This window comes from Ursus arctos, unplaced genomic scaffold (assembly GCF_023065955.2).
Source record: "Ursus arctos isolate Adak ecotype North America unplaced genomic scaffold, UrsArc2.0 scaffold_4, whole genome shotgun sequence".
Classification (NCBI taxonomy): domain Eukaryota; kingdom Metazoa; phylum Chordata; class Mammalia; order Carnivora; family Ursidae; genus Ursus; species Ursus arctos.
The window spans coordinates 16,525,216-16,538,593 of NW_026623056.1; the positions used below are offsets into that span (position 1 = coordinate 16,525,216).

General features: G+C 43.8%; 2 protein-coding genes across 5 annotated transcripts in view; one reads left to right on the forward strand and one right to left on the reverse strand.

Annotated features, from left to right (window-relative positions):
* The window catches only part of ABCC5 (ATP binding cassette subfamily C member 5), a 167,328-nt gene that overhangs the window by 118,912 nt on the left and 35,038 nt on the right, over positions 1–13,378 (reverse strand). The gene's annotated exons all lie outside the window — the stretch shown is intronic.
* Positions 1,115–5,681, forward strand: LOC113244166 (5-hydroxytryptamine receptor 3C-like). Its single transcript, XM_057306522.1, has 8 exons — positions 1,115–1,127; positions 1,947–2,113; positions 3,297–3,406; positions 3,702–3,871; positions 4,214–4,389; positions 4,739–4,994; positions 5,147–5,362; positions 5,479–5,681. The coding sequence occupies exons 1-8, from the start codon at positions 1,115–1,117 to the stop codon at positions 5,679–5,681; spliced, it is 1,311 nt and encodes a 436-aa protein (XP_057162505.1).

The window sequence follows — 13,378 nt, forward strand, 5'->3', positions numbered from 1 at the left end:
AGCTGTGGGGGCAGAGGTCTGTTAGGTTGACGTCATGAAAAAGAAGCTTACTTTCTCAATATTTTTAACTCACTGTTGACAATAATCCTTAATGTCCACAAGTGGATAAAGGATACATTTCTAGGTCTGCAACAAATTACATGTTCTTGCCTTCAAAATTAGCAGGTGTCTCCACCACATCCATTTCTGAGTGAGCCATGCACTTTCCCTGAGGCATAGCTAGTTCCAGAAGCACCTGATGAGACCTTTATCAGTGGCCTTACCTGCCTGATCTCCCACATCCCCCATTTTCCCCCGAAAGGTATTTGGAACTGAGATTTAAAACCATTCATCTAGACAAGGCTACTAAACAGGTGCTTCTCCCCAGGTCTTGGCCTAACATGCCCCCTGCCTGGAGCCCGGAAGGCATACCAGCACAGCACTCTGCTGTGACCTCTCTGGCCACAGCCTCTCACCAGGGAGTGGTCACCTGTCATGAGCACTATTCAAAACCAGGAACCAAGGTGTGGTCTCAGCTCCTTTAAGCTCAAGAGTTTGGGGGCCCCTGGTGAATCCCCAGAGAAGAGTCCAGAAGAGGAGGATGGAAGGGGGGTGGCCCGTGGAGGGGGGAGTCCTCCTCTGCCTCACTGTCAGCCTTCTGCTTCCAGGTAAGATGGGGCAAGAACAAGGAAAGATGGGAATGCTGTTCTGGGCAAAATCCAAAAACCCTCTCATTCTCCAGAACTAGAGAGCATCTAAAATAGCTGGGTTAAACATTTTCTTTCTCTGTAGGATCTATGTTATGGCTCCCTTGGAAACAGACAAAAAAAACCCACTTCACTGATCAATACACACAGCCCCTCTCTCATTTGCCTGCCTAGGCATCTACTAAACTGACCTTCCATCTGCCACCTCTCCAATTCCACCCCTTTATAGTGTCCAACTTTTCCTTTCTACCAAGATATAGTAACTATGAACAGGGTGGTTTGGGTCCTGGTGACAGGAACATAGCTCTTTTCCCACCTCACTCAGGAAGATCTTGCAGAGAAGGTGATGTAGAGGGGAAAGGACAATATTTTCTTCCCTGAGATGTGTTTCTCCTTGGTTTGGAGATGTACCTTTTGAGTTAGCTGGCATGGGGGGGGCGGGTAATGGACGAGGCACTAGAAGAACTTGCTGGGCTGTAGTTACAGGAATAACCACAGAGTCCTCTGTGGCTGGGATGCAGGTGAGAGGGGCCGAAGGGCTTCTACATTTCATTGCCCGGCTCCACCAAGCCATGGTAAATGATTAGTGAGATCCTCTCAGAATGGTGATGATGACGCTGGCTCCCATGGATCTTACACGAAGCCACTGAGCTGGAGAAGGGCACAGAGCGCAGCACACAGTGGGTAGTCAATAAATTCACATCCAGTGCAACATTAAGTCCCCGCATATTTCAGGTTGCACTCAGGTTGACTTCTTTCCAAATTTTTCCTCCCAGGAAATGGGAAAACATGAAAGCAGGAAGGGGAAATTAAGAAACAAAATTTTAGGGAAATTTTGTTCAGTGACTATAAGAACAAGCCATAATCAAGCTAGAAAGAAAACAGTATGGTCAGACAAAAGCCAAAACTTCAGCGTTGGGACTATGGAAGGAATAGGACTCCCCAGAGAGGCTGTTTGCATACAAATTTGGGTAGGCTTTATATGGGAACAAAGCACAGGAAGAAAGGTCTGAGCCCTGGTTCAGCTCACCACATCAACTTCCACCATTTGCCTACCAGACCAGACCATGCTCCCCAGCCCTGGCAGGAAGGGCTCGGCCTTCAGAAGTCTTGGCCCAGGAAGGAGGGGCTCATGTGCTTTGCCCCATGTCCACATATTCTTTCTTTGCAGAGAGGCTCTCAGGCCTCAGCCCGGGTACTCCTCTCACTTAGGACACACAAAAGCCGTATTCTCAACTCATAGGTCTCTGCTCCCTACAGGAAGGTCAAACCCTTTCACCATCAATTGCTCAGGCTTTGACCAGCATGGGGTGGACCCTGCTGCCTTCCAGACTATATTTAACCAGAAGGACTTCCGTCCAGTCATCAACTACAGCATCCCCACTCAGGTCAACATCTCCTTCACTTTGTCTGCCATCCTGGAAGTGGTGAGTTCAGACTCCTGCATTCTTTCCATAGGCTGCTAGTAGGGAACAAGGAGTCTTCACCTTGGCAACCCAACCTCGCACTGGTCCAGTGGCAAGCAATCCATCCCTGAATGCTCTACAGGTTAGATGTCCATCCTATGGGGTGGAGAGACATGAAGGGGAACACTGCAGTGACATTTCTGCAGGGAACATCTGTCCTGAGTTCTGCGCCTATTTTCAGATGAAACATTTCCAATGGGCACGCATGCTGTCTTTCCCCCTACATTTTCCATGTAACCTGCACTTTTCGGACCCACCTTTCTTTTGAGACTTGTGACTGAAAGCTGAATAGTCACACAGGACCACATAGGAAACAAAGGCAAGAGCTGGAGGGGGACCTGATCTCTGGGCATTAATCATCCTGAATGAGGACTTCTTTTGGTCAGGATGAACAACTTCAGCTGCTGACATCATTTCTGTGGTTAAAGTTGGTATGTAAGTCCAGCTTAGTTCTCTTCCCTCTTTTTCCCCTTTTTTCTGGGCTCCTTTGCAAAAATCACATTTGTTGAAATTGGCATTGCCCAAGGGAATAGATAAATCCAACCAAAATAGGGCCCATGCTGATGACAAATAGCTTTCTGAGCTGCCAAACAACTTTGAAAGACATAGATGGAAAATGAAGGAAGAAGGGGGCGGTATTGTTGAAAACCCCTAAGTAAGCTCCAAGCCCCAAAGGTATCCAGCACCCAGTTTCAGATTTCTCTTGAATGGGAAATGAAAGGCCAAAAAGACTTTGTTAACTAGAGAAAGGGGACATTATCACCAGAAAGAGAAGAGGAATCAGAGCTTAACAGGAAATGAGGTTTAAAAAAAAAAGCAACCTGAGTAACAATGTGCAAAGTATGAGTTCATCTGTGTAAGTAAAAGTGAATGCTGGAATATGTATTAATTTATTTTCTAGAAAGAACCAAGAAACTGTTAATAAGGAGACTGAGTTGGGGATATGAGCTGAGTTGGAGTGAATTGAGGAAGGAGAGGCTTGCTTTTTATGTTATACCTTTCTGGAATGGTTAAAATTTTATCATATGCCTGTAGTGCACACAGTTAGAAAAAAATACATATATATAGGAATGGAAGGGTAAATGTTGACATAAACTAGCTCCAGGTTTCAGCCATAACCATCCCTCTGTGCTCTGTGCTCTAGATCTGGAATAACCCATTCATCAGCTGGGATCCAGAAGAATGTGGTGCTATCAGTAAACTCACTGTGACAACTGAGAACCTGTGGCTGCCAGACATCTTCATCGTGGAATCGTGGGTACCAGGGCAAGCTGGAGCAGAGACCCTTCTGCAAGAAGCAGGCCAGGGCAGTATAGGGCAAACCCATTCAGTGGGGCCACCAAAAACTTATTTCAGAGAGGAGTACAATCACAGCTCATCAACCGTCTCTCATTTCTAGAAGATGTTTCTTCTAGAAATGAGAAAGTGGTGGGCAGAAAAGATGGCAGAGTGGCCATAGTGAGTAACATTGGGAAGCCCCACCCTAAGAGAGAAGCTTAAGCTGATGTGAAACCCAGAGCATTTGCCTCTCTCCCCTTCTACCACTTAGCATGGATGTGGATCAGACCCCAGAAGGCCTCTCCGCATATGTGACCAATGACGGTCACATAGTGTATAACAAACCAATGCGGGTGACCAGTATCTGTAGCCTGGACATCTTCTACTTCCCCTTTGACCAGCAGAACTGCACACTCACCTTCAGCTCTTTCCTCTACACAGGTGAGTTGCGGTGGGGGTTCCAGGATGGAGTAAAATGAGATCAACCAGTGGGGCAACAAAATAGCACACACAGCAAGGTTATTTTTTTAAATGCCTAAAAAGGGACAGTGGAGTATTTGCTGATCAGGAGTGTGTGGGTGGTGGGGTGGGGGAGTTGAACTTAGGAGGAGACAAGACTTCTGAGAAAGCCCAGAATTGAAAGAAGGAGACTGAGGAGTGAGGAAGCCATGTTACTGGACAGCCAGAGAGAAGGAGTTAAGCAGTTTTCTAGTTCACCTCTCTGAGCCCCGCACAGAGCAGGTGCTGAACAGTGTGCTGAATGAATATTTGTCTCCCCTGCAGTGGAAAACATGTTGCTGGGCATGGAAAAGGAACTGTGGGAGATAGTGGACACCTCACGTGACATTGTCCGCACACAAGGGGAGTGGGAGCTCCTAGGCATCAACAAGGCCACCCCAAAGATGTCTGTGGGCTCCAGTCTTTTTGACCAGATCGTGTTCTATGTAAGCCCAGAGACTGTGAGATGTGCCCATCTCCCATATCTCCATCATCAGATCTTTCTAAATCCCAGAGCCTCTCACTTCTTGTCCCAAGACCAGAAAGCCACTGGGTTCCACAACCCTCACAGCCTTCCCCTCTCCCAAGTCCCCCAGAGCAGCCCCCCTTTCTGAACATGCCAGCTCTGGCATAGGTTTTCTTTGGTGGGAATGGCAGAGTCTTTTTAGTCATGTGAAGTCTGACTCTCATCCAGCCCCAGAAAGAGCCCCTGTTGGATTGAGGACACCAAGGGAGGAAGGGGCTAGAATCATCCCCCAGGCTCCCCTCAGTGCTAGCTTCACCTGGTTCTCTGCTCTCTCCTACCCCCAGGTGGCCATCAGGCGCAAGCCCAGCCTCTACGTCATAAACCTCCTGGTGCCCAGTAGCTTTCTGATTGCCATTGATGCCCTCAGCTTCTACCTGCCGGCAGAAAGCGAGAATCGTGCCCCATTCAAGATAACCCTTCTGCTGGGCTACAATGTCTTCCTGCTCATGATGAATAAACTACTTCCTGCTAGTGGCACCCCCCTCATCAGTATGCCCACCTCTTCACTGTTGGAAAGTGGGGGGGTGGGAAGGAGGCAAGGTAGATAGGTGCACTGGCTAGACCTGCTGAGGCAGCTAAGGCAGAAGGGAGAAAGCAGTCATCTCAGAAAGCACTCTGTGTGAGACAGAGAAAAGGGGGGATTGCTGGTTCTTCTGGGCCTCACTCATGCATGCTCCTCACCCCCATCCCAGGTGTCTACTTTGCCCTGTGTCTGTCCCTGATGGTGGTCAGCCTGCTGGAGACCATCTTCATCACCTACCTGCTGCACCTGGCCACCACCCAGCCCCCACCCATGCCTTGGTGGCTCCACTCTCTGCTCCTCCACTGCACCAGCCCAAGGAAATGCCGCCCCACTGCGCTCTGGAAGGAGAATGTGGGCCCAGGCTTCAGGCCCACTCACCCACCTGGTAAGGAAAGTCTGCCCTGCCCATACTCTCTACACTGGGCCTAGCTTCCCCAGTCCCCCACTTCCCCAATCCTGTCTCCTTCCCACCTCACAGCTGAGTCTCCATCTTCTCCACAGGACCAAAGGAGCCAGGGCAGTTAGTAGGGAAGGAGCTGGGACCCAGAGAAGCAGAGCTGAATGAGGGCTCAGGATTGACAAGCACAGAGCTAGCTGATCTATGGGTACAGTTCAGCCACATGATGGACACCTTCTTATTTCGCCTTTACCTGCTCTTCTTGGCCTCCTCCATCATCACAGTCATCATCCTCTGGAACAACTAGGACCTGAATTCTAATGGTGCAAGAGCAAGTCAGTGTTCAGGTTTCTTCAGCTTCAACTGACAGACCCAGACCCCATTCCTCTGCTCCAATTTGCATACACAGGTCCAAATATGCCACAATCCCTGCTCCAGGGCTTAAACAGAACCTCTGCAGACTCTCTCAGAAATAGGACTCTATTTCTAAAACATAATGAATTCAGAATTTACATGTTTATGTTAGAAATACAACTTTTACTGGAAAAGGAAGGCTTTATAATAAATGACTGCAAGTATTTACCAAAAACAAAAAACCTAACTCACTTACTGGTGTAGAGGAAAGGGATTAAACCTCTTTTTAAATATAGGCTAACATATGTATTTATTCTTTTTAATAAATACTTATTGAGCACCTACCATGTGCTAGACACTGTTCTGAGTGCTGAGGGTACAGCAGTGAGCCAAGCTGATAAAAGTCTCTACCCTCACAGAGGGTGGGTGGAGACTGACAATAAAGAAGATAAGAAGTGAAACATAGAGCATGGGCTGAGTGCCGGGGGTGGGAAGCAAATTAGGGAAGGAAGAAGGGGAAATGGGGGAGGAGGAGACTGTAAGTTTAGGTGGGTGGCCAGGAAAGGCTTCACGATTGCTGCCTGGCTGGCTCCTATGCATTACTCCAGAAAAGTACCAGGAGGAGCACAGGTGGTGCTATAAACAGATGTCCCTTGACAAATGGAGACGTGAGGATGAATCAAACACAGCTCTGTCCTCAAAGAGCTTGTGGCCCAGGTGGACAAATAAAATATATATGTTAAATAATTGTAATTAAATGTGAAATCTGTTTTTAAAGTTTTGGTGAGTGCCACTGAAAATAAACTGCTGTGAAGTTCAGAGGAGAAAGGATTCTTCTAGTGAGAGCAGAGCTGTGGTTCTCAATCCTGTCTGTACATTAGAATCATCTGAAGAGACTTGCATTTTTTTATTTTTTAAGATTTATTTATTTATTTGAGAGAGAGAGAGAGAGTGCTTGCGTGAGTGGGGAGAGGGCCAGAGGAAGAGGGAGAGAGAATCCTCAAGCAGACTCCCCACTGAGCGTGGAGCCCTACATGGGGCTCTACATGGGGCTCCACACGGGGCTCGATCTCATGACCCACGAAATCATGACCTGAGCCGAAACCAAAAGCCGAATACTCAACCGAATACTCAGATAAAAGCCATCCAGGAGCCCCTGAAGAGACTTTTAAATAATCCTAGTCCCCAGGCCTTATCCCAGTCCAATTAAATCGGAACGTTTGGTGTGGACCCTGGATTTGGTATATTTGAATGCTCCCCATGGATTCTAATGTGCAGTCAGAATTGAAATCACTGAGCTAGCAGAGGAGGCAGTGTTAACTTGGACTCCGAAGGATGACTAATACATGAACAGATGGAGGACTTGCTGGGACTGACTAATCACAATACACCTCTGGGGTTACATTAGTACATTAGAAACACTGCAGGTTGGGCCTCGGGGGCCCAGGGGTTTGTGCAACAGTAGCTGAACGGCAGGATCCAGGCAGAATCACAACACACTCGTTCTCATGGTACTCAGATGGCTCAAGTGTCCAGAACAAACTCATAAAATCATCTACCAGAAATAACCCCACAATGGAATGCAAACTAGCATAGGCGTTTTGGAAAACAATTTGGCAGCTCCTCAAAGTGTTGAACATAGAGTTACCCTATAACCCAGCAATTCCACTCCTAGATACATGCCCAAGAGAAATGAAAACATATGTCCACACAAAAACTTGTATGCAAATGTTCATAGCAACATTATTCAAAATAGCTAAAACAACCCAAATGCCTATTAACCGATGAACAGATAAATAACATTTTTATATTCACACAATGAAATATTATCATTTGGCTATAAAAAGGAATGAAGCACTCATACATGCTACAACATGGATGAACCTTTAAAACATGATGCTAAGTAAGAGAAAAGCCAGTCACAAAAGACCACATGTTATATAATCCCACTTAATTGAAATGTCCAGAATACACTCATCTATAGAGACAGGAAGGAGATTAGTGGTGGCCTAGGACTTGGAGGAGAAAAGGGCAGGTGAATGAGGAATGACACAAATGGGTACAGGATTTCTTTGGTGGATGATAAAAATGCCCTAAAATTAGACTGGTGATGATTGCATAACTCTGTAAATATATTAAAAACCATGGAACTATATACTTTTAATAGGTGAATTTTACGGTATGTAAATTATATCTCAATAAAGTTGCTAAACAATAACAAAAAGTAATATAACCCCACTACACAATTCTCTGTGCCCACCACTTCCTTCCTGCTTATTCTCTCATTCCCCTCGTCCCTGCTGCCATCTCCCTGACTCTCTGACTCCTGACTCCATATATTCAGTTTTCATCAATGTCTTTCCCTGGCCCTCCTCCACCATCATATGACTCACCAGGAGCCCACGGACTGCAGCTCCCCACTCACCTGTCAGCTCTGCATGCTTCCTTGATTTGGAAATCACCCACAACTTCAGGTCAGACACAGTTTCCACCATCCCTAACTATATGAAACATTCACCAGTCAGACCAACTCAGAGATCCTTGATAGGAGATGGGAATTCAGACATGAGGTACATGGAGCATGCCATCAGGCTCAGATGAGAACTTCTGCCTCTATGAACCATCTAGTCATCCGGTCCCCAGAACAGCATCATGGACTGAATGAAATGAGTGAAGCATTCATTCGTTCATTTATCCAATCTTTACTAAGTGCTTATTTATGTAGTAGACATTTTATCTAAGAGCTGGGGATAAACAAGTAAGACACATAGGAAGCACCAATCTTCTCAAGTAACAAACTGATGATTTCATATTACTCCAAAGAAAATAAAACAGGGTAATAGGACAGAGAGTGACACACAGATTAACAGAATGTTCTAGGAAGGCTGCTCTGAGAAAGTGACACTTGTGCCAGATGATCATAGAATGATGAGATATGTCCTTGGATTCGTGCTGATGTATTCATACAGGGAGGCGAGGATGAAACATGATAGACAAGCACTACAATTACAGAAGTAGATCAGGGTAAGATCCAGGATCTTTGGATGAACAAGGTGAGAAATTGGAAAGAGGTCGCATACTGATTATTTTTTTTTAAAGATTTTATTTATTTATTTATTTGACAGAGATAGAGACAGCCAGCGAGAGAGGGAATACAAGCAGGGGGAGTGGGAGAGGAAGAAGCAGGCTCATAGCGGAAGAGCCTGATGTGGGGCTCGATCCCGTAACGCCGGGATCACGCCCTGAGCCCAAGGCAGACGCTTAACCGCTGTGCCACCCAGGAGCCCCGCATACTGATTATTTTGATGCTATTGTGTAATGTTTAAGAATTGTGAGGTTAAACATTTATATTATAATCCACTCAAAGAGTTTAGAACAGAAACTTTCACAGGGTTTTGATCACAGAAACTATTTTACTCACCCATGTATACGGCCTTACTCAAAAAAGAACTGGTGATGATACAGAATTAAAAAGGAACCAAATTAAAAGTTGCAGAAAAGTTATTGCTAGAATTGCTTACTAGATACTTACTATATACCATATGAGAAACTGTGAGTTTACCCATTTAAAATATAAAACAATGTCCTATAAACTTTAAAATAGTTAATACTTTTACAACACTTGTCTTGATTACAAGTTATTTAACTAGCTTCCATTCTCTGAAAGAACATCACCATTGCAGTGCCACTACACAAGCAGATTTTGAGGGAATCTGTATATATCCACTGTAACAATAATAAGATAGACACCTGAAACAAAGCGAAATTACTTTTGATGCAAATACATCACAACACCCTGAAGGGGGGAATCAAACAATTCACGTGATGTTGAATAGATGATGGAACAAAGCTAGCAGCGATTAAAGAGCATGAATAGCAATTCGACCACCTCAGACCAACACTGCTGATGCGCTAATAAGAAAAAGCCCTGGAAATTGAGAGAATCCCAACAAGTCCCATGTCTGCTTGCGGGTAGGAGCTTTGTGACTTTCTCACAGGCTGCAGGATCATAGTATAATGCCAAATTGGAATCTACAGGACATCGAGTAATGTGCAAATTTTAGTTTACAAATGCCTCATTTTTAGCAATCCTGAATTAACAGGTCCTTGGTGATGTGTAAAGCTGAAAGGAAGACCCAAGGAAGTGTTTGTGTTTGTCAGCCCTTTGGGAGATCCATACCGCCCTCTAGTGGGCACCCTACTCGGACCCTTCTGAGATGGTTACCTTAAGATACAGGCAAAAGATATGCACATACTATGCGGAGTGTACCTACATTACCCATATTTTCCTGACTAAAATTTGGACACATTGTCAGATGATCTGTAAATGTGAACGGGCCTATAAAAACCTATAAATAAAATTATGTTCATAGACTTAGTGAATTGCCTTTATTAAAAACAAAGATACATGAGGGGTGCCTGGATGGCTCATTCAGTTAAGTGTCTGACTCTTGATTTCAATTCAGGTCTTGATCTCAGGGTCATGAGTTCAAGCCCCACACTGGGCCCCACACTGGGCTCCATACTGGGTGTGGGGCCTACTTTAAAAAAAAAAAATCACAAAGTTACATGAAAACAAATATGAAAGTTCCAAAAACAAGCAAACGAAAGAACATGTTTTAACATGCACTTGTGGTTTTCATCATCTACTATTGAAGTTGACAAGTTGATGAACTATTATTCCATCTGTCTTTGCTGAGCAAGAACTCTCTTGTCTGAGTATAAATGGGTCTGAAGTAAAATATAGATGTGGTGGTTTCTACAGTTTCATGAAAGATTATTAGTTTAGGCCTTTCTTTGTTTTGGACATAAAAAAGTTGTTTGGGATTTTTTTTAGATTTTATTTACTTATTTGAGAGAGGGAGAGAGCAAGAGAGAGCACGAGCAGGGGGCAGGGAGAGGGAGAAGCAGGCTCCTCACTGAGCAGGAAGCCCAACACAGGGCTTGATCCCAGGACCCTGGGACCATGACCTGAGTTGAAGGCAGACGCCCAACCAACTGAGCCACACAGGCACCCCTACAAAAGTTATTTTAATAATAGCTATTACTTACCGAGTACTTTTTTGTTCTTGTCAGAGAGAGAGAGCACAAGCAGGGGGAGCAGCAGGCAGAGGGAGGTAGGTGTTAACATTATTCCCAGTTTGCAGATAAGGACACCCGATAGAAGGAAGTTAAGATCCTTCCCCAGGATCACACAGCAAGTAAATGACAGAACCATTTTGAACCCAATTATGTTCAACTCTTACTTCTATGTTTTCATACATGTAGGTCATTACCAAGGAATGCAGAAATAATAATTCTTGAATAATTCTTGAATAAATTGAGCTCTAGACTCTAAATCCAGAATGATCTCCACCAAAGAATTCATCCCACCTCACTCTATTTGATAACTCTTAACCTCTGGGTGTCAGCCTTCACTGTAACCATCACCAGGCTTTGGACTTTCCACAGCTCTCATGATCTCCTGGACTCTCATCGGGACCCTTAGAAACTAACTTGTTCACACACACACACACAAATGAATGCATGTTTAACTGCTGAAATCTGAATAAGTGATATGGATCATACTGTTTAAAGACAATTTTTAGAAAGAGGCAAAATCATGATTCTCATACAAATATAAAAAGGAATACACATTGAAGAATTGATTGAACTCATATATTATGAGAGAACCAGACATATGTTATAACTGATTCAAAGGAAAAGTCAAGAAGCACACATTTATATGGAGTGAAGATACTGAATTGCAAATAGAGGTTATTTTTACACAGGAGGAGGAGGGAAGTCCACTGGAACTCCATAGGACAAGGCAGAGTTCACGTATTGACAATGTTGGATTTTACCTGGGCCCTGTGTTCCCAGAAAACACCAATGGTTAAGAAATCTCTCCAATCCTTTGCTTTCTGAAATCCCACTACCCTTTTATGTTCTGGAAATGGCTGATGGAAAAGAACCACCTTTCCCCAAATGACTTAGATAAGACTCACTCACTGTCCACTCTTTCTCATGACTCCCATAGGCCTTACAGTTGCTACCTTTGTTTACTTGTGACAAGACCAAACAAACTTTTCCCCTTCTGCCTGAACCCACCAGCAAGGCCAGACACAGATCCTCCAACTCCCAGTTCTTTGTCACACGAATGATTAACTGAGATTTGAACTGTTTATCCCCTAAAATGAGCCAGACACAGAGCTAAACATTTAACTGACTGAGACTTCTAACTACGAAACAGTCCCAACTGTAAATCACCTATAACGTATCCACTTCTCCCTATAAAAAGTCTAAGGCAAAACTGCCCTGCTGAGATACTCTGATCTATGAATCTGGGTGATCTCCCTATTGCAACAGTCTAAATAAAATCAATCTTCTTAATTGTTTGGTTCTTGTCATCGGCAATATTCATCAGTTACCTGCAATTTAAAAAGCGTTGATAAATAGCCCAGAGACAATGAACAGGGCTCTTATCAGACAGCTGGGAACTTGGGGCACCTGGGGGCTCAGATGGTTAAGCATCTGCCTTTAGCTCTGGTCATGATCCTGGGGTCCTGGGATGGAGTCCCGTGTCTGGCTCCTTACTCAGTGGGGAGCCTGCTTCCCCCCCTCCCTCTGACTCTCCCCCTGCTTATGTTCTCTCTGTCTGTCTCTCTCTCTCTCTCAGATAAATAAATTTAAAAATCTTAAAAAAAAAAAAGCTGGGAACTTACTATAGACAATGCTTAATTTCTCATTGAAGTACACATATTTTTTCTATAATCTCCTCCCTTTTGATCAAAAATAATCTCAAAGGAAGAATATTCTTTCATTTATTTCTTTTTATTTTTTATTTTTTAATTAACATATAATGTATTATTTGTTTCAGGGGACAAAGGAAGATTATTCTTGATCGCAAATAAGGTGGTCCCTAACTTCACTGTTTACATTAGTGTAACAAGAGTGATAATTTGCCACTTATGACTTCTTAAACTTGCTTTGCTGAAAGGTTTCCCAAAAAAAATCTCAAATTGACTTCTAAAAGCCTCTGAGGTTAGATAGTCACACCAAGAACTCAACACCAGATTTCAGCTGTGATAGCCATTGTGTGAATTTGTCTCTTCTTAAAGTTCCCCAAATATCCTAAGATTCCTGGGTCTGACAAGAAAGTGACCTTATCCACTCAGAAGCTGAAAACCTTGTAAGCCAGATACCAACTAATTTTCCTGGAAGGGTTTGTAAGCATTGGTTCCATAAAGTCAACCTAGTTCCTTAGATGTGTCTGGCCATATCTGATTAAAGGAACATCATCCCCAAATATAACACTCTAGGCAAGGCCTTGGTTGCATACCCAGTGTTTCCAATTATGTCCCGGTAAAAAGGAGAACAGATTCTTTCTGAATCTATGCCAATAATTATATTGTCATGAATATATGATAATTATATTGCCATGAAATTAAGAATATTCAATAAAAGTTTCCAAATTTTAGATGGCTCAGGCAAAGAGAACAAGCTATCATTCACAAATGTTTCATTTCAGTGTACAAAAGCAGAGTCTTAAAAAAAGCAGAGTTTTAATTATTAAATTGTTATGAGTTATATATAGTTTAAGAGGAAAGAAAAGGGCTTCCTTAAATATCCAGAAAATAGAACATTACAAAAATATCAACAATACTTTAA